This window comes from Podarcis gaigeae (genome assembly GCF_964106915.1).
Source record: "Podarcis gaigeae genome assembly, chromosome: 10".
Lineage (NCBI taxonomy): Eukaryota > Metazoa > Chordata > Lepidosauria > Squamata > Lacertidae > Podarcis > Podarcis gaigeae.
The window spans coordinates 72,883,736-72,905,534 of NC_139686.1; the positions used below are offsets into that span (position 1 = coordinate 72,883,736).

At 43.5% G+C, this 21,799-nt stretch overlaps 1 protein-coding gene across 1 annotated transcript in view; it reads left to right on the top strand.

Annotated features, from left to right (window-relative positions):
- Positions 1-2,981: 2,981 nt before the first annotated feature.
- TM7SF3 (transmembrane 7 superfamily member 3) overlaps positions 2,982-21,799 on the top strand; it is a 30,687-nt gene continuing 11,869 nt past the window's right edge. The window contains exons 1-2 of the mRNA XM_083701543.1: positions 2,982-3,511; positions 20,414-20,571. Of these exons, the coding sequence (XP_083557669.1) occupies positions 3,439-3,511; positions 20,414-20,571 (231 nt within the window). The 5' untranslated portion in view covers positions 2,982-3,438. The remainder of the gene's footprint in view (positions 3,512-20,413; positions 20,572-21,799) is intronic.

Here is a 21,799-nt window from a genome sequence, read left to right on the forward strand (position 1 = left end):
CCAATGTCGCAGCCAATGGACGGAGCAGGAGCGGGGAGGCGGGCTTTGAGGTTGCCAGGGCGACGCCTCGGAAGCGTTCCCTTTTTGGTCCGCCTCGCTGCCGGTGCCATAGCGGAAAAACATCAACCAAACCCAGGCGAGAGTCTCGTCTCTGCGGCAGCGAGAACCGTTTCGTGGTCCGCCCTCTGTCGGAGAGGAGGAGGCGCTGCCGCTCTCATTTGGAGAAAGTCTCGTGGCGCCTTAAAGACTAGCAAATTGTAGCTTGAGAGTTTGGGCTGCGTATGGACGCAGGTGGCGCTGTGGGTTAAAGCCTCAGCGCCTAGGACTTGCCGATCGAAAGGTCGGCGGTTCGAATCCCTGCGGCGGGGTGCGCTGCCGCTGCTCGGTCCCAGCGCCTGCCAACCTAGCAGTTCGAAAGCACCTCCGGGTGCAAGTAGATAAATAGGGACCGCTTACCAAGCGGGAAGGTAAACGGCGTTTCCGTGTGCAGCTCTGGCTCGCCAGAGCAGCGATGTCACGCTGGCCACGTGACCCGGAAGTGTCTCCGGACAGCGCTGGCCCCTGGCCTCTTGAGTGAGATGGGCGCACAACCCCAGAGTCTGTCAAGACTGGCCCGTACGGGCAGGGGTACCTTTACCTTTACTTTACCTTATGGTACACATGGCAGCGGAACAGTAAACGGTGAGGTCAGAGGAAAATGAAAGTAATACGTTATTAGCAGTGAAATACACTAAGTTGAGGCAGCAGTGGCCATGGGCAAAGCAGTGTTGGCGATGGCATACATGTTTCTTTTATTGATTTAATGAAATTTATATACTGCTTGATTGAAGTAAAACCACTAAGCTGCTTACGAGAAATATTAAAAGCGTCAATAAAAACAGTTAAAGGTCATTAAAACCAACAGTGAAAACTACCAAGGCACATCAGCACCTACCTGATAGGCTTTCCAAAACTAAAATGTTTTCAAGCAGATACTGAAAGGAGTACAGAAATCAATAGGCAGGAACAAAGTTTAGGTGTCACCACAGTAAGAGGTTTTGTTACAACTGTGGAAAGTGATGTTCTCGTTTTGTATTTTTCTACTGTGAATCACCCTGGGACCGTCGGGTGAAAAGTGGTAGACAAATTAAATAAATGCTAAGAATAAGCATTATGAGGCACCACACCAATAATGGTACCAGTTCCGCAGGTTTAAGCAAGTGAGTGGGTGAACATGGGGGTAAGGCAATCCTGCAGATATATCCTGGCATTTGTAAGCTAGTGTGATTAAAATGTCACTATTCCTATTCAAATCATTTGTTAATAGAATTAGACCTCTAAATAAATGTGCTACTCTTTAAGGTGCCACAAGAGTCTTTGGTCTTGATAAATTATGTGGCTGCACATTGCAGTCTTCCCTTGTTTGTGCATAACCATCTCCAATCCACAAAAGCTTATGCAATAATACATTTGTTAGTATTTTAAGATTCTACAATATTCTTTTGTGGTGTTTGCTGCAACAAACTAACCCAGCTTCCCCTCTGATTGGCAGTAGAGAAACAGATGGAGCTGCAAGAGCTTTCAGCCTTTGTACACTCACTTGGAGTAAATGTGAGCAGGACAGGGCTGCACACAGCACCGTAACTTGGTGGGTAGAGAACATGGTTTACATGCAAAAGGTCCCAGCTCTAATCCCTGGACTCTGCCTGAAACTTGCAGAGTCAGTGTTGGCAACATTGAGCTAGCTGGACCAATGGTCTGACTTAGCGTAAGGCAGGTTCTGACATTTCCAATTTCTCAGGAAGTTCTGTTGAAATCAGTGGTAATGTATTATGAAAGGCTGTGAAAAGGATGCTGTCAACCTCTGTATAGCTCATTTGGTAGAGCATGAGATTCTGCACCTGTTGAATTTTTGCAAATCACGCAACTGTTAAAAGCACACACAAAAAATGTCTTTCAAGAAAACACACACAAGACTAGTTCTTTCTGCACTTACTTGCTAGGAAGAATCACTGATCTCTGCAAGATTTACTTCTGAGAAACATGTATCTGACAGGGATATTACTATGGAGAAAACCTCATCTGACTCAGAAATAATTGAGCAAACAGAGCTGCATCTACACACATATATAAAACGCTGTGAAAATGCTTTTATTAAAAAATATTTAAAAATATATATGGAATTTTTCATTAGCTCACTCACACCATCTAGTGTCACATTTGTATAATGCACTTAAAACACACTTAAAATGTATGTTTGTGCTGAAAAAGATGGCAACTCTAATGAGTAACCACCAGCCTCTTTCAGGGCCCATAAACCTGCACATCAGCTCAGGGGGTAAGCCCCACCCAGCACAAACACAAGACTTGGCGCACATGATTTGAATGGCACTTGGAGGGAGGGTGGCCCCCTCCCACATGGGTGTAGCCAAGAGGGGGCAGATTGCCTGAAAAAACCTCACCCACGTTGGCTGCCCCCCTCCATGGCTACGCCCATGCCCCCCAAGGCTCCTAGACCCCAGCTCCTTCTGCCTCCTCCCTTGGTTTTCTATATAGTAGAGCCTTCGGTCCCTCTAGTCTCTCCTGCTCCTGCGTCCCCTGCCCAGTCATCGGAAACGCCAAGATGTTTTCTTTCCACAATGCAAGGCTGCATTTCCCCCTTCCCACCCCAGTTGCTTGCGGGGTCGTTATTCCCCTCCACACTCTTGAAGCAGGCGAGCCTTTTCATTTTGTTTAAGGTGAACTGAATTTTCAAGCAAAAAAAATTCCTTCCAGTAGCACCTTAAAGACCAACTAAGTCAGTTCTTGGTATGAGCTTTCGTGTGCATGCACACTTCTTCAGATACGAAGAATCTGAAGAAGTATCTGAAGAAGTGTGCATGCACACGAAAGCTCATACCAAGAACTGACTTAGTTGGTCTTTAAGGTGCTACTGGAAGGAATTTTTTTGTTTTGACTATGGCAGACCAACACGGCTACCTATCTGTAACTGAATTTTCAAGCATTTGACATTCTGGGTGAGGCGGCGGCGGCGGCATTCCCAGGCAAACAAAGCAAGCGGGCCGCCCTTTGGGGAAGGAGGGTTGCTGCAACCTGCGCGGCTGCCCTGGCCCCTCGGCCAAGCAAACTCCGCGGGGCGGGGGCGGGGGGGGGTGTCGTTGTCTCCGCGCCAAGAGGCGCCTCGGCGGAGCCGCCCGCCCCGCGGAAAAGGGAGGCGGGCGCGAAGGGCTCCCTCCCCGGAAGTGAGCGCCTGCTGGCCTCTTGCGCAGCCGGAGGGTTTCGGCGTCGAGGCGCGTTGCGGAGCGAGGGAGGCGCGCCTGGGAGAGGGATGCGGCTCCGCGCTTGCTGCTGCTGCTGCCCGGGGTAGAGCCCGCTTGCGCCGCCGCGCCCGCCTTGTGCTGTGTCTTGGTTCGTGTGCAGGCGACGGATCCTCTTGCGCGCGGAGAGGCGGCGGACAGCATGGGGCTCCTCGCGCTGCTTCTGGTCTTCGGGTGCTTTTACAGGCACGAAGGCGCAGAGGACGCCGCGGCAGGTAAGGCCTCAAAGGCTGGTACTTATATAATAATCCTGTACCCACTTTATCTGGATTTGCTCACTGACCAGGCAAGTTCAAGATGGTGCCACACATGGCTTGGTTTCTGGGAAACGGTGCCCCGTTCCCAATGCCTGTTGCATGCCCGAAGTTAACGTCGTTTGGGCTGGATCTTGGCTGGAGTGGCCGGGGCTTAAAGCTGCTTTCCTTCCAGAGGGATCTTAGTGTGGAAGCCAGGAAGGGCTGTCTTGTTTCTCAACAATCGGTCAGCAAAGCAGGCTGTGTGCGCCTTGGAGTGATGCTGTTGTGTATGGATTGGGTTTTCGGGGCTCTGTATGAAAACTGTGTTGATTGTGTTTACTTAATTCAGCTAAAGCAAAGGGAAATTTCCCCCGCCCCCCCCCCATGGGTGCAAGGAGAGTTGCTTATCTAATCGGTACTGTGTTCAGTTTTGCACATTGTGCAACAACAAACCTGAGTTTGCCACCAGGTGTCCTCTCAACCTGGCTCCTTTATATGGTTCACTGTCTCCTGTGTTTGTCACATTAAACTTCTGGAGGGAGCATATATATATATATATATTCACATATACACACACCCTAAGATGTAAACCTTAAAATGTTATGTATGAAGAAACTGTAACTCATATACTGCCAGGGTGGAAAACACCTTTTTGGCTTCAGGGCTGCATGCCCTTCCAGGAACCCCACACCACTGGTGGAAGGTGACAGAGGCAAAAGTGAGCAGAGAAATGGCTGTAAATTTTACCTTGGTACAGCAGGCAGGCTTCTCCACACTCACAAATACACCTCCCTCTAGCCGAGATCCAGGCAAGCGGAAGGAATTATTGGAGTCCAAGGACCCATTCCAGCCAGACATGAAGACTCAAGGAAGCGGCAAAGGCGGGCCAGGGAGGGGGCTTCCTTGTTTTTGGCTGGCAATGGGAATACAGGCATTAGTTGCCTGTATTTCCCATGTCAGCTGTCTTCCAATGGAAGCAAAGCAGTCATGGGAATTGTAGGCTTTAAAAGAACTGGTCATGTGTCTTCATAGTTTGAGTCATGTGCCTTGGCATCTGTGCAGCGTTCTTGGTTCCCTGAGCTGATGAACAAGCATGTCTTTTATTGCTGAAGCAAAGTTCTGCTGTGGATAATGCAGAAGGAACAGCAGCAAATGTGTCATTGGACGCAATTACATTATATGTAAATGCTCAAACTAGTTTTGCAGCTCTCACTGGTTTGTCAGAGTTCTTGCTGCAATATTGCATGAGCTTTGATAATGGTCTACAGAAGAACAACTTAATTAATATTAGAAGCAAGGAGCATTCTTACAGCTCGAAGAATGTGACTATTCTAGGGCCATGGTATTTTGCAATACTGTACACAGCTGGTAAGCTAAACTGCTTTTCCTTTGACTTCAGAAGGCGGAAGGTCGGCAGTTCAAATCTCCATGACGGGGTGAGCCCCCATTGTTTGGTTCCAGCTCCTGCCCACCTAGCAGTTCAAAAACACGTCAAGTACACGTCAGTTCAAAAACACGTCAAGTGCAAGTAGATGAATAGGTACCACTCTGGCGGGAAGGAAACAGTGTTTCCATGCGCTGCTCTGGTTTCGCCAGAAGCAGCTTAGTCTCTGTTGCAGTTCATAGAATTTTGGAACCATGTCTGATTGCTGAGCCACTGGTTTACCAGGAAGGATGGGTTTTCTATCTTAACACCTCTCCAGAGCTGTCTTGATGACAAATAAAAGGAATGCACATTGGAGAGACTCATTTGTTTTCCAATTCCAAAAAACCAAAACAAAACCAGAGTCTAAAAAATAAGAACATGAGAAAAGCCCTGCTGGATCAAGCCAGTTGCCCATCTAGTCCAGCATTTTGTTCTCAGTATCCAGCCAGATGCTTATGGGATGCTTGAAAAGAGGTCCTAAGTGCAACAGCTCTCTCCCCACTTGTGATTCTGAGCAAATGGTATTTAGACAGTGGAGGTAGATTATAGCCTTATCCTCTATGAGGTTTTTTAATCCTCCTTTAAAGTCATCCAATTTGGTGGCCATCATTACTTCTGGTGAGAGCAAATTCCACAGTTGAACTATGTGCTGTATTGGTATTTTAAAGCAAATTATTTCTTTATGTTTAAGTCTCTCTTTTGACCTGTGTAATGCCATCTCATTCCTGACCTAAGATGGCAAAAGCAGCAAAGCTGCCCATTTTATGCTACTACCTTAACTTTAGGCAGGCACATACAACTGATAAGGTAAAGGTACTCCTGGACGGTTATGTCCAGTCAAAGGCAACTGGGATTGCGGCAATCATCTCGCTTCAGCCCGAAGAAGCCAGTGTTTGTCCGCAGACAGCTTTCCGGGTCATGTGGCAGCATGATCAAACTGCTTCTGGCACAACGGGACACAGTGAACGGAAGCCAGAGCACACAGAAACGCCATTTACCTTCCCATCGCAGCGGTACCCATTTATCTACTTGCACTGGTGTGCTTTCGAACTGCTAAGTTGGCAGGAGCTGGGACAGAGCAATAGGAGCTCAACTCATTCTAGTTTGCCCCCAACCTCCTCCCTTCCAGGTCATGTGGCCAGCATGACTAAACCACTTCTGGCGGACCAGAGCAGCGCACGGAAACGCCGTTTACCTTCCTGCCGGAGCGGTACCTATTTATCTACTTGCACTTGACGTGCTTTTGAACTGCCCTACAGTCACTCAAATATGATACGCAGTGTATTGATCAGCAGTTTTCACAAATGGTACTCACGTTCCAAAACAATCTAATCAGAATTATGCCTTGCTCAGAGCACATGGGTTATATAGGCTGTTCACAGATTAATCAACAAAAGCATATGGAGCAACTGAAAAAAATGTGACAGCCACACTGTAAAGGGTTTTCTTTGCCTTCAGTGTTGTGAATCTTTGAAAACCCTTGTCAAGTAGAAAAGCAGAGAATGTGGAACGAAGTAGTCTTTACTAACAGAATGGTGCTTTATTTAGACAGTGCAATTGGTACGAAGTCATTTGAGGCCAAATTCAATAGTATCTCTTGTTATGTTAGCTATAGAAAATATCTTGTCTTGTTGAAACATAATGAGCACCATCCCCAATCAGTTAGGTATGCATCTGGCTCATTAGAACGAATGGATCTTAAGAGTAATTGTGTACTTGTGTGACTCTGAATAAATCTCATTATTTGCAATGGGGTTTTGCATTGTCTAGCTTCCCTTGGGATTATATTTTGTGTATAAGATCAGTGTGCTTTTCAGTCCCTGAAGTAAACTAAGTACTTTTTCTGTCATGCCTTGCACAAGTGTTTGCACTAGTTTGTCCTTTGACTTTGGGTAGTGGTGCAATACAGAAAAGAAGAATCCTTTCTTTGGTTCGAAATCCTGTCGGTCACTCTTCTTGAATGTGAAAATGGCTCCTTGGCTGTGGTAATCTGCCTGCACTGCCCCTTACCAACACCCTATTCCTCAAAGTGCCTTTTAGTTTTCATTATCACATTTCTGTGAAATACATTCCTCACTGCATGTTTTCACATGAAGAGCTATGTACAAGTATTATGTGTTGTTATCCGCCTTCAAACAGGAAGAGGATCTACAAATCATCATTTGGTTCATTAAAGGTCTCACACACAGAGTTCTGTGGTGCTGTTTTTCAAATATGTGTCATGCCAAGATTCATGCCATTTTAATGAGCAAGATTCAGTTGTCAACTTTAACAAAATTAAAAATGTTTCACACTCCAATAGGTTATAAGCAACTGTTACTGTTGGTAGCCCAGAACTTTAGCAAAGAAACTCTGGTTTGTTTAACATCTCATGATTTAAGGACAGGGACTCTGGATAAAAGTATTTATCTCTCTCTTTCTCTTTTAAAGCAGTGTGAAACTGCTGTATAAAGTAGCTGTTCTCTGAAAAGCCAGCACAGTTCAAGCCCAAATTAGGGCATTTCCTGTGTACGAGAGACTTCGAAAAGGCAGGCACCAAGGAAGTGGCTCTCATTCCAGACTATGCTTGCCAATCCAGCAATTTCCTTATGCACTAAGGAGAGCTGATAAATTCAATGAATTTACAACTGCCCTTGATCTCAGACAGCAACCCTCAGAATCACATGGCTTGGATAAGGTTCCAGAGAAGCGGACACGGAGCAATGGATCCAAACTACAAGAAAGAAGATTCCACCTAAACATTAGGAAGAACTTCCTGACAGTAAGAGCTGTTCGACAGTGGAATTTGCTGCCAAGGAGTGTGGTGGAGTCTCCTTCTTTGGAGGTCTTTAAGCAGAGGCTTGACAACCATATGTCAGGAGTGCTCTGATGGTGTTTCCTGCTTGGCAGGGGGTTGGACTCGATGGCCCTTGTGGTCTCTTCCAACTCTATGATTCTATGATTCTAATACTAAAATAAAATAAAATAAAATAAAATAGGACATAGCGATGATGCAAGCTTTCACTTCTTTTTTCTTTTAATTTTATTTCTCATTTTACAAATATTTTAACAAAAAAGCAAAATCTTTACATAATCAATCTGCATTTCCCTCAACTTCCCTCCCCTCCTTTCTGTGGTTACCTATTTTATATCCTTTGCTACTGCATATCCCGTTCAAAACGTTTTACTAATTTCCCCTTTGTATTCCCTTTTCATTATTTCTTACTGCAGGTGTTTATGTCAATCCTGCTGATGTTTTAGGTTGTTTACAATACATTTTCCAATAATCAATAAATTTTCCCTATTCTGTTTTTAAAAGTCTCTCTTCTTGGTTTTTTTATTCTTCTGGTTAGTTTTGCCATTTCTGCATATTCCATCAGTTTTAATTGCCGTTCTTCCTTCATTGGAACTCTTTCTTCTTTCCATCTCTTGGCATAAATCAATCAGACAGCTGTAGCATACATGATCTCTTCCTCTGTTCTTTGGATACCTCTCCACCAATTATACCTAAAAGAAAAGCTTCTGGGTTTTTTTAACTAAAGTTTCTTCAACATTTTTTTCCAATTCATTATTAATCATTCCCCAGAAAGCTTTTGCTGCCTTGCCTGACCACCACATATGGGGAAAGGTACCCCTCCTCTTTACATTTCCATCAGGTATCTGATTCTGACATACATTTTTGCTAATTTAGTAGGAGTCAGATACCATCTATACATCATTTTCGTGTAATTTTCTTTTATAGCAGAGCATGCTGTAAATTTCAAATTCACATTCCACAATATTTCCCATGCTGCCATTTCACTATTAAGTCCTATATACATTGCCTAGTGTATCATTGATGATTTCACCTATTCGTCTTTCGCTTGCCATTCTAATAGCATTTTAGACATAACTTTTTGATTCTTCTCTAGCAGGTCCTTTTCTAGCTGAGAGGTTTGGTTTGTAAAGCCACTATATTTGCCCAACTTAAATAACTTCTTAAGTTGATAATATTGTAACCAACTTGTTAATATTTCTGCTATTTCTTCAAACCTGTTTAATTTGATCTTTCCTTCCCCTTCTGTTAGCAAATCTCTATATGTTACCCACTCATCACTCATATTTCTTTTTTTCCACCATTATGGTTTCTATGTGTGACAGCCATAATGGTGTTTTCCTTTCCAGCAAGTTTTTGTATTTATCCCACACTTTATATAAGTTTTTCCTAACAACAAGATTCATGAAACCTTTATGTATTTCAGTTTTTCCATACTACAAATATGCATGCCAGCCAAATCTATTATCAAATCCTTCTAAATCCAAAATTTGCACATTTTTAATGTTAACCACGCCTTTAACCAATAAAGACAGGATGCCTCATAATATAGTCTTAAATCTGGCAGGGAAAATCCACCTCTTCCTTTAGCATTCATCAAAAATTTATGTTTTATCCTCCATTTCCCTGCCTGCCAGATAAATCTTGAAATATATATTTGCCATTCTTTGAAACATCCTGTTTTGCCAGTTACTGGAGCAGTTTGAAATTAAAAGAGCATCTTCAGTAATACGTTCATCTTTATGACTGACATCCTTCCCATTAACAGCTTTCACTTCTTTTCTGAACTCTTCTTTCTAATACAGTGGTACCTTGGGTTACAAATGGTTACAAACTCTGCTAACCTGGAAGTAGTTACTTCGGGTTAAGAACTTTGCCCCAGGATGAGAGCGGAAATTGCACACCGGTAGCGCAGCTGCAGTGGGAAGCCCCATTAGCGAAAGTGAGCCTCAGGTTAAGAATGGTTTCGGGTTAAGAACGAACCTCCGGAACGAATTAAGTTTGTAACCCAAGGTACCACTGTATGTGAAGCTGCTATTGGAATCAAATAGTGATTGAAGGCCACCAGCCACCTCTCTTAACCACAGTGAAGGCAAAGCAAAAAGTGATAAAGGGCTGGAATAAGCGTCTCACTAAATGAAAATAAAGCTCCGCTTTTGGTTTAGTAGATCTTCAAGAAAACACGTTTTCCAAACATCCCCATCTAGCATAAGACAGTGAAAGGTGCACTCCCCCATTGTCTCCCAAGACAGACAGATGCCAACAACAGAACCTCACATGCTCATTACCAGGATTATAGAGAGTTATTTTCAATATGGAAGGGGGGGGGGGGTAATACATTCATGAATACAGAAATTGTGCTCTGTTGCCAAAGCAGTTGATCAAAGTAGGGGGTGAGGAAAGGTGACTAATATCCAAATGCCTCTTGATTTGTGCAAAATGCACAGCCCTTTTGGCTGAGCCATGATAATAGGCAAATGAATACGCTCAACCAGCCTGTTAAATTGCTCAAAAGAGAGGTGTGGAAGGATAAAATTGTAATTATTATGGAGGAGAGAGATACCAGCGTTGTACCAATGTATGAATGCAGCTCATGACCTACACTCACATTTTATGTGCTGCAATATTCCTTCACACCTATTTTGAAAGCTTTGTCATGTGCCTGTGATGAGTGTGCTGGGAAAGTAATGATTAATTTGTTCTCTACAGCATCTATCCTTTGAAGAGAGATAGGCAGAAGATTGCTCTTGCGGTATTTAGTGCTTACATAACATCACCTTAAGGCATCATAAACTCTTTGAAGCTAAGGACTGCTTTGTACTTCTCAGAAAGAATTATAAATGCCTCAGATCTCAAAGGTTTCAGAAGAGCAGGGTTAAACTGGTGGGGAGGAAGAGAAAAGATCCCTTTAACATAGTCTGTATGTTTAAAATTGTGCAGTTCCAAATTGAAATAGAAATTAACTTGCTTTAGTCTGCAAAGAGCAGAATTCTGTTTTACCTGACTTGGTTTTAGAGTATGAAATTGTCTTTATTGTATTTTAGATAATTTTTTTAATTTATGTTTGTAAGTTGCCTTGAGTCTATTGTGAGGTGTATGTAGCTAAAGAAATATGACCAACCATTGTAATGTGGCCATACAAAAAATGTTTTCACTGGATGGAGAACCTCCTGTTCTCTTTCTTTCTTTCTTTCTTTCTTTCTTTCTTTCTTTCTTTCTTTTGCCACCTTCCTGAAATGGCCAGACAGAAGCGGGTGCACAAGCCACAATCCATGGGTGGAGCCTGTTTGATGATAATGGGGTGCACGCTGTGCAGGTCTAGGTCAACATAAGAGCCACAGGACAAACCCACAACGGAGCTTCCTGCACTTGTTGCACACAACCAGACCAAAGCAGGAGGTGTGAAAAGAAGAACCTTGAAAAAGTAACATAAATGGGAGATGTTCTGCGTTTTCCATGTTGCGGACTGTACAATGTTTGCATATCCCATGTTTTTATATTGAGGTTGGCAGTGTTAGAAACTCAGCTATATAATCTAGGCACCAAAATGCTCTTTAAACCAAGGTTACAGTTGCCAAAACAGAATGTCTACCGTAGTTGCCGTTTTTGGACAAGACGGCTCTCAAGTCTTGTTTTTTCAAAGGATTGACTGGCTGTGATTGATTATCAGTTAAGCATCTGGCTAGTTCAGATGACAACCTTGAGCTAGGTTAAGAACTTTGAGAACTTAAAGAAGAAAAGTCACTTGATCCAGGAATATGGAAGGTTGGCCTAATCCAGGCATGGCCAAACCTGGCCCTCCAGCTGTTTTGGGACTACAATTTCAATCATCCCTGACCACTGTTAGCTAGGGATGGTGGGAGTTGTAGTCCCAAAGCAGCTGGAGGACCAAGTTTGGCCATGCCTGGCCTAATCCTACCTCTTTTTCTTAAAGGTGACATGGACCATTCATAATGCAGGAATATTCTACACAGAATAAAACTTCAAAGAGGAAAAACTTCCCTAAACAGGGCTGCCTTCAGTTAATTCTTTATGTAATTAATGCAAATATTTTTTCCCCTTAAAGTCTTAACTACAAAAATACTAGAACATCAAACAGTAATATCCCAACATCTTCTTTAAAAATCATTATTGCTTGGTTTTGTGGCATGTTGTAAGGGCTGAAAGGTTGGAGATGGGAGTGGAGCTCAGAAAAGACATTTGACCATCAGTGACGAAAGCCCCAATGAAGAGGTAGATAATGGTGTGTCCTCCAGATGTTCTTGGGCTCCAGTTCCTATCAGCCCCTGTAAACATGGCCAGTGGTGAAGGATGGTGGGAGTTAGTCCAACAAAATCTGGAGTGCACAATGTTGGCTAACCCTGGTCTAATGGAGGAACTGCTAATGGACCTTGAGAGTGCAGGCATCCCTCAATTTGCGTGTGTTCTACTCACAAGCGACCACTTTTATTCAGGCCCCTTTTCTCCTGCTCTGGAGGGTAGGACATGAACCAATGGCTTCAAGTTACAAGAAAGGAGGTTCCAACTAAACTTCGGAAAAAGCTTTCTGACAGTAATAGCCGTTCAATTGTGGAACGGTCTCACTTGGGAGGTAGTGGACTCTCCTTCCTTGGGGGCTTATAAGCAGAGGTTGGACGGCCATCTGGCATGGATGCTGCATTTTAGGGAGTTGGACGATTACCCTCAGGGTTCTTTCCAACTCCACAATTCTAAGATTTTATTAAAGGTCCTTACAGCATAATGTAATTTAGGTCCATATGATTAGGCAATTAGAAATAAATGAGAATAATGCAGTCAGATAAACTGGTTTCTGTAGATCTTTTGGGGTAGTATACTTTGGTTATAATAACAGGCTACACCCAACCAATCCTACTTAGTGCAGACGCTCCTTTTTCTTTGGCCTCCCCGACTGATGTAGTTAATGGTGTTCCCAGCTGAGGACATTCATTTCATGACTTTCCCTCATGAGTGCTTCAGGAAGTGTGCTGGCCAGCGAGATTGTGGAGCCCTGTAGAAAAAGCAACACAAGGAATTTTTTTAAGTGTTAAGAGAACACCCACACCTCTCAGCCACCTTGTAAACATTATTAAGGTAATCTCCCGAAAGCCCCTAAAATTTTCACCAAAATTCTCCCACCCATATCCCACTTTGTTTCTTATGAGGGAAAAATGGCTGAGGCCAGTTAAATAGCTCTGACTCTAGCAAATGAAGGCTCTTGACTGCTGGCGTATCTGGGTTAAGATCTTGATGGGTCAAAAACATGCTCCACTGTCAGTTGAATTTTGGCCAAAAATGTCAATTAACGGTGATTAATAACAGTAGCAAAGAAAGTTCTTGTATTCACAAATTGATGGCCTTGCAGAAAACTCCAAGCCTTCTGAGAAACTTTGCAGAGTGAACATGCCTTGACTCAGGGAATGCAGTGGTGCAGCAGTTGTGTCCTGTGTTAATATAATGGTTGCTTGTGTTATTTTGTCATGAAGCATGGTTCCTCCACTCTGGCCACATTAGAATTGCATGCAGTTGTGGACTTCCGGAGGCGGCGCGAAACAGCAATGGCGGTCCTCTTCGCGCTGTGAAGAGGGGCTCCGCGAAAAAGGGTCGTCCGCTGCGGCAAAGCGGAGACCCATCAAGAAAAACCGCAGGCAGAGCGAGCCTGCGGCCGTGGGACTCGGCGGGCGCCTTGAGCCCCCCCAGAAGCAGAGAAGGAGCCTCGTAAGAGGCTCCGGAACGTGAAAGGGGGAGCGGCGCTGTGAGTTCATCGCTCTTTTCGTGGAAGCAAAGCCGCGCTGCTGCTGCTGATGAGCGCTGACCTTTCTTCTTGAAAATATCGGAATTGGAGCAACATACCCGTGAGTAAGGGGTTTAAATTTTTAACTAAATTGGAGAAATTCGGCTGAAAACGGGAGGCGAGTAACAGGAAGTCCGCCTCCCGACTCTGCTAATTAGATCAAAGCAAGGGCTCTGAAGCGAGCTGAAGTGTTTAAAAGGGACTGTAAAAGTGGAAGAAAGAGTGCATTGATAGACTGTGTATTTTGAGGATAAAAGGGAAAGAATTGTGAAATTTATGGACTTTTGCCCTCTGGAACTGTCCCCCTATTTTTGAGCTAAACAGAGTTAAAAGGGGTAACCCCGTCATCGGCCTGCCAGTGTATAGAAGAGAACTGTCAAACTGCTGTCAAACTGACGACATTGTAGCAGAGACTCAAACTGTTGCATAGACTGAGATATTAACGTTTTACATTGTTGCTGGGACCTCCCTTGACACCTTGTGGCTGGATTTTAAGAAACTGGAAGCTTTGGAAACCTTCCTTTTGTGCTTTGGAATTACAAAAATTTAACATGGGGAATATAGGAACTTCAACGGCAGAAAATAGTTCCTTCCTTCTTTGAAACTTTGAAATACTCCCCCTAGAGGATTGTGGAAGTATAGTGGCCTGGGAATTGAACTTTATTGAAACTCTTTGTGGTTTAATTGTTTATACTTTGGACTCGTCTTTCTCATGGGACAAAAGATCATTTGACCTTGAACAGAGGCAGGTGTGGAATGAGCGGCTCAGGGAGAACAAGAGCAGCTAAAGCCAAAGATAAAGAAAAAGAGAAAAAATCTGGGCAACTTATGCAAACAACTTTAACTCATCATCGCAGATCATCCGTCCCAACTGTGCTGACAGCACAGGAGGTGGAATTTGTACAGCCTGCTGCAGAAGATATGGCAACTGGAGGATCTGAAACAGTTTTGAAACAAATTTTGGAACAACTGGCAGTTTTAAATCAAAAAGTGGATAACCAAACATCAAAAATTGACCAAGCTACATCCTCTATTGGCAAATTAACTGAACAGGTTTCGCAGCACACCCAGGCGATTGAGAAACTGCAAGGAGCTACGGCTGAAAACTACAAATTAGCTGTGGAAGCCAATCAAAAAGCAGAACAGGCGAATATAAAGGTTGATGAGATTAAAGGGGAAGTAAGGCCTCTGAAAAGACAGGTAGGGGAACAACAAGCCTACCTGTCATTGGTTGAATTGAAAAGTAAAGAAAATAATCTCAGGATAAGGGCTATCCCGGAACTGGAGAAAGACAACCTAGAGGGATTTCTGACACTTCTGTTCTCCAAATTCTGGGGAATTGAGGAAGAAAAGGACTTTAAAATTGTGACAGCCTTTAGACTGGGAAGATCTGTAAAGAAAGACAAGTCCAGAGACTGCTTAGTTATTCTGAGATCAAGAGAAGAGAGGGATAAGATATTAGGCCTACATTTCAAGAAATCTTTGGAGATAGAAGGCAAAAAGGCTGAAATTTACAGAGATATACCCAAATATCTCTTGGAACTTAGGACTACCTATATAGACTTGACTAAATTGTTGAGACACAACGGAATTCCTTATAGGTGGGAGTTTCCACAAGGACTTTCATTTACTTACAAAGGAAGGAAAATAAAAATTAAATCACCTGAAGACCAGCAGAAGTTCCTATACGACCACGAGGAGGACCTGCAAAAAGGAGCTGCAGCTTCTTGGCCTCCACCACCACCGGGACCACCTTCAAAAGTTACACCACCTGGATCTGGACCAGTACTACCACCTCCGGGATCGGAGGGAAACTTAGATACCCCATTGTAGGACCCGCCAATTGAATCAGGATGTCTCTGCAGCTTCTTAGTTGGAACATAAATGGCGGAAATTCCCCGGAAAAAAGAAGAAAAGTCTTTCACATTTTGAAAAAGGAACAATTGGACGTTATTTGCCTACAAGAAACACATGTGACAAGGCTCCACAGAAAAGTGCTAATTAATAAAAGACTAGGCCAAGAATTTATTTCTTCGGATAAAGTTAAGAAAAGAGGAGTGGTGATATATGCAAAGGAGAGCCTGTCACCGAAATTTTTATTTAAAGATGAACATGGCCGAATTTTGGCGATTGAAATACAGACACAAGGAGAAAAATTTTTGATATTAGGAATATACGCTCCAAATGAGGGAAAATCGGAATTTTTCAGGAAGCTGCATGAGACTATGCTGGATTACTTGGACTACAATAACATCATTATGTTGGGTGATATGAATGGGGTTGTGTCTGTAAACATGGATAAGTCACAAAGTGCCAACATATCGAAAGATGGCAGACTACCTAAAACCTTTTTTGAAATGACTGACAATATGGACTTAATTGACATATGGAGGGTTAAGAACCCTCTAGGGAAAGAAGGAACTTTCTTTTCTGAAGCTCATCTGACATGGACACGAATCGACCAAATATGGACAACTAGAGGACTGGCACCTAAGACTAGAAAAGTGGAAATCTGCCCAAAAACTTGCTCCGACCATAATGCTTTGAAAGTGGAACTGAGACTAAATACAACCGGATCCTTTAGATGGAAAATGAATGACACCATATTAAGAGATCAGGAGATTGTTAAGAAGGCCCAAAAAACTTTAAAGGACTATTTTGAGATAAATTTGAATACCACCGTGGAAAAAAGAATAATCTGGGACGCAAGTAAAGCAGTCATGAGAGGGTTTCTAATACAACAAAACACGATTAAGAAAAGGCTCTGGAATGAAAAGAAGGAGAAGATATTGGAGAAAATAAGAGAAGGAGAGAAAAAATTAAGATCTAGGCCTAAGTCGAAGGATGTGCTAAGAGAAGTGAAATTTTTCCAGGCGCAATATTCGAAATTGATAAATCAAGAGGTGGAATGGAAAATTAAACAAATGAAACAAAGATCCTTTGAATCAGCGAATAAGTGTGGGAAACTGCTAGCATGGCAGTTGAAAAAGAGACAAAAACTTAATACAGTTACAAATCTAGAGATTGAAGGGAGAATGGTTCAGAAACCTGAGGAAATTAGAAAGTGTTTCCAGAGATATTTCAAAGAACTCTACTCACAAGGGCCGCAAAAAGCTTCCGAGGTGGATCAATTTCTTAAAACTAATGGATTACAAAAAATACCCCAGGAAATGAGAACAACCCTGAATTGTAACATCACACAGCAAGAAATTGAAAGTGCCATTCAGAATCTTCAATTGGGCAAGTCTCCAGGCCCTGATGGTCTAACCTCCAAATATTACAAAGTTTTAAAGGATTATTTGATACAACCCTTGATGGAGGTTTGTAACCAGATCATGGAGGGAAGGAAGGCACCGGAAACGTGGAAAGAAGCTTTCATCACATTGATAAAGGTAAAGGTAAAGGTACCCCTGCCCGTACGGGCCAGTCTTGACAGACTCTGGGGTTGTGCGCCCATCTCACTTAAGAGGCCAGGGGCCAGCGCTGTCCGGAGACACTTCCGGGTCACGTGGCCAGCGTGACATCGCTGCTCTGGCGAGCCAGAGCTGCACACGGAAACGCCGTTTACCTTCCCGCTAGTAAGCGGTCCCTATTTATCTACTTGCACCCGGGGGTGCTTTCGAACTGCTAGGTTGGCAGGCGCTGGGACCGAGCAACGGGAGCGCACCCTGCCGCGGGGATTCGAACCGCCGACCTTTCGATCGGCAAGTCCTAGGCGCTGAGGCTTTTACCCACAGCGCCACCCGCGTCCCATCACATTGATACCTAAACTAGAAACTGAAAAGACTCAGCTTAAGAACTACCGCCCCATCTCACTCCTAAATGTGGATTACAAAATTTTTGCAGATATCCTGGCAAGTAGATTTAAAAAAGTATTAAATGAAGTGATCCATAAGGACCAGGCTGGCTTTCTCCCTGGTAGGCATTTGTTTGACAATACAAGAAACATTATTGATATTTTGGAGCTTCTACAAACAAATCTTAACACTAGAGCGGTCTTAATCTTTATTGATGCTGAGAAGGCCTTTGATAATATTTCTTGGATGTTTATGAAGAAAAATTTGGAAGGGATGGGAGTGGGGCGGGGGTTTGAAAATGGTATAGAAGCAATCTATTCAGAACAAAAAGCTAAATTGATAGTAAACAATGTGGTGACAGAGGAGTTTAAAATTGAAAAAGGGACACGTCAGGGGTGCCCCCTATCCCCCCTATTGTTCATCTCAGTTCTGGAGGTGTTGCTAAACATGATTAGAAAGGACCGGTTGGTCCAAGGAATTGAGGTCGGAGTGAAACAATATAAATTGAAAGCATTTGCAGATGACCTGGTATTAACATTACAGGAACCAGTCTCTAGCACTAAAAGAGTGTTAGAATTAATTTCTGACTTTGGTCGGGTGGCGGGGTTTAAGTTAAATAAGCAAAAAACTAAAGTTTTAGCAAAAAATTTGACAGTTACAGAAACAGATGAGTTCTCTAAAGAAACAGAACTAAATGTGGTCAAAAAAGTAAAATACCTAGGGGTGTATCTGACCTCCAAAAATTTGAATTTGTTTAAAGATAACTACGAGAAATGTTGGTCAGAAATCAAAAGAGATTTGGAAACATGGTCAAGATTGAAACTTTCCTTGTTAGGCCGAATAGCTGCTGTAAAGATGAATGTATTGCCGAAAATGTTATTTTTGTTTCAGGCCCTACAGATCGTGGACAAGGTGGAATGTTTTGGAAAGTGGCAGAAGGATATATCTAAGTTTGTTTGGCAGGGCAAAAAGCCCCGAATAAAGTTTAAAATATTAACTGATGTGAAAGAAAGAGGGGGATTTGCCCTGCCAGACTTGAGGTTATATTATGAATCTGCAGCCTTCTGCTGGTTGAAAGATTGGATTTTATTGGAGAACACTGATGTCCTAGATCTGGAAGGGTTTGATAATGCGTTTGGGTGGCATGCATATTTGTGGTATGACAAGGTTAAAGTGCACAAATTGTTTAAAAACCACATTGTTAGGAGAGCAATTTTAATGGTCTGGACAAAATATAAAGACTTATTGGAGAGTAAGACTCCGAGGTGGCTCTCACCGGTGGAGGCCAAGGCACGTAAGAGACTTAACATGGAGGCCCATTGGCCTAAATATGGGGAAATAATCGAAAAAATTGGAGACAATTGGAGGTTGCTGAGCTTGGAAAAACTGAAAACCAAGGTGCGAGATTGGTTGCACTATGCGCAAATTTAGGAGGTCTTTAAAATAGATAAAAAGGTTGGATTCCAGGTGGAAAAATCGAAACTAGAGACCAAATTGTTAGAGCCAAAAAATAAACTACTTTCGAGAATGTATAACTTGCTGCTTAAGTGGAATACACAGGATGAGACAGTCAAATCCGCTATGATAAAATGGGCGCAGGATGTGGGGCACAACATTATGTTTGTAGACTGGGAAAGGTTATGGAACACCGGTTTGAAATTCACGGCATGCACTGCCTTGAAGGAAAATATTATGAAAATGGTATACCGGTGGTACATGACCCCAGTCAAGCTAGCTAAGATATACCATCTGTCTGACAATAAATGTTGGAAATGCAGAGAGGCGGAAGGGACATTCTTTCATCTCTGGTGGACTTGCCCGAAAGTGAAGGCCTTTTGGGAGATGATTCATAATGAACTAAAAAAGGTACTTAGATTTACCTTACCTAAGAAACCGGAGGCCTTTCTTTTGGGCATCGTAGACCAGAGAGTACTTAAGAAAGATAGAATTTTCTTTATGTATGCTACCACGGCAGCTAGGATCTTGATTGCAAGGCACTGGAAGACACAAGATCTACCCACGCTGGAGGAATGGCAATCGCAGTTGATGGACTACATGGAATTGGCCGAAATGACTGGCAGAATCCGAGACTTGGGAGAAGAAACAATCGAGGAGGACTGGAAAAAGTTTAAGGACTATTTGAAAAAACACTATAAGCTGTATGAATGTTAAAAAAAAATGCACCTTTTAGGAAACTCTAGCTTCAGCAAATGTAAGTTAATGAAATGAAAATTAAGACACAAGAACTTAGAGGTAAAATAATGAAACAACTTTATTGTGTTTAATATAAAACGCACAAGAATTGAGTTACAGTATATTTGAAATCAGGGAACATGATAAAATGGAAGATACAATAAGCTTTGAAATAAGGTAACAAATTGCTGATGTTTTATATTACAGAGAATGCAGGGTTTGGAGGATGCGGGGAAGTCCTTTAGATTTGATTAAAAAAGAACATGGAAATTTGTTATTCTTCTATTCTATTTTCTTACATCTATCCTTTATTCTTTTTTCTGTATTTCTTAAACTCAATAAAAAAATATTATAAAAAAAAAAAAAAATAGAATTGCATGCAGTTGTAACACAATAACCAGCGGCATAGGCTTGGCCATGTGGCTTATTTCAGAAGGAAGAAGTTGGAACTAGAAGGCTCACTGACCTCTCCAAAGTCTGGCCCACTAGAGTTTCTAGAGCAGGCACCCCCAAACTCGACCCTCCAGCTGTTTTGGGACTACAACTCCCATCATCCCTGGCTAACAGGACCAGTGGTCAGGGATGATGGGAATTGTAGTCCCCAAACAGCTGGAGGGCTAAGTTTGGGGGTGCCTGTTCTAGAGAATAGGTGGCACCTTGTGACCCAGACTTCTGGAGGGCTGATGAAAAAGTAGTTAGCATGACCAGTGACCCAGTGGAAAAGGGAGACAACCATTTAAACAAAGACACTTCAAGCAACTCATGACAATATTTGACCAGTCGACTTCACCTCCATTCTTGTAGGCTGCTAGTTAGCTGTATGTCTTCATCTACTCAAGTCAACTAACGAGTATCACTTGCTTTCCCCCTTTTAATGCAGGCCCTCTCTTGGAGCTTTCTTTGGGAAAATTTAAGAATGTGTTGCTGAACGAAACCATTCCAGCTGAAGCAGTGTTGAGGAATATTGACAGCAATGTGACTGTCATTATCTTTCAGATCCACACCCACCACAAGAATGTGACTATTTCCTTTGATAAGGTATCTGAATTGCTTCTTATTAGCCCTTGTGATGTTTCAGTCACTGTCAGGACTGGGTGATGTTGGGTTTTCAACATCACGGTGTATCAGCGGTCAAGCATCGCGGTTTGGTGATGAACCATGATGTTGAAAGAAGCTGAATTGGCCCCAGCCACTGAGGCACAGGGTGAAACTGCCACAGCTCTCACTGTGGGAGCTGAGGTGCTTTGACTCAGCGCCTCGCGGGCTGGGGCCAATGCAGCTGGCCCCAGCCTGTTGCTCAGCTGGGGGGCAGAAAAGCTCCTGCCTCCAGCTGAGCTGGGGCTGGGCAAGCCAGCAGGCCACTCCTTCCCGAAGACAGACCAGGCAGCAATACTCAACTGCATGGAGCTTGCCAGGCTCTGTGCGTTGGGCTGCCTTCGTCTGTGCAGGCGTGCTGTCTCTTTTCTTCCTGGGGTGTAACAAGCAGGGGCAGGGGGGCAATCTGTCAGCTGGGGAGCCTGGGCTTCGCATTCCCCAGCTGAGCAGCCGTGATCCTGATCCTGCTCTCAAGCAAGCAGGAACACAATTAGGGCTCTCTCTGCTGGGGAGGGGGAGCACTCTAACGGAGCCCCCACCCCGCCAAGCAATTTTAAGAAGCGGAGGGAGGAACAAGCAATGCAGATTGCTTCTCCCTCTGTGGTGGTATGAGGGGTAGACCGCCATGATGCCTTCACGCAGCAGAACATTGCTGGTGAACCGCTCCTGAGTCCCTCTGTCTCCAGTGCCTGGCTGGAGCTTGCTTGTTTTTCCCTTGGCATGCTGGGCGCTGGTGGCAGAAGGACTCAGGAGTGGTGGCGGTTTCACCAGTGATATACTGCTGAGTGAAGCTGTCACGACGGTCTGCCCCTCATACCCATCCTGGGTGATATATTTATATATCACCCAGGCCTAGTCACTGATCTAATACTTGGTTCACTTGCATCTGGAATACCCAGCATCAAGTGGAATAATGGACACATTGTGTGGACGGAGCGTGGATAGGTAGGTTCAGTGGGATCTCATGAACTCTAATGCCCTTCAATTCCCTGTTGCTGCATCTGCAGAAAGCCCAACATCCCTGTTTGTCTAGGGGCTCTTGTCAAAGATTCAGTAGCTGACAATTGGATTTAGTGATTGCTCTCAAAATGGGCAATTGGACATTACTCCAGCACCCTGCAATCTGTGAGAGCATGCACAAAAATAAACTTAGCACGTTGCAGCTTTGAGA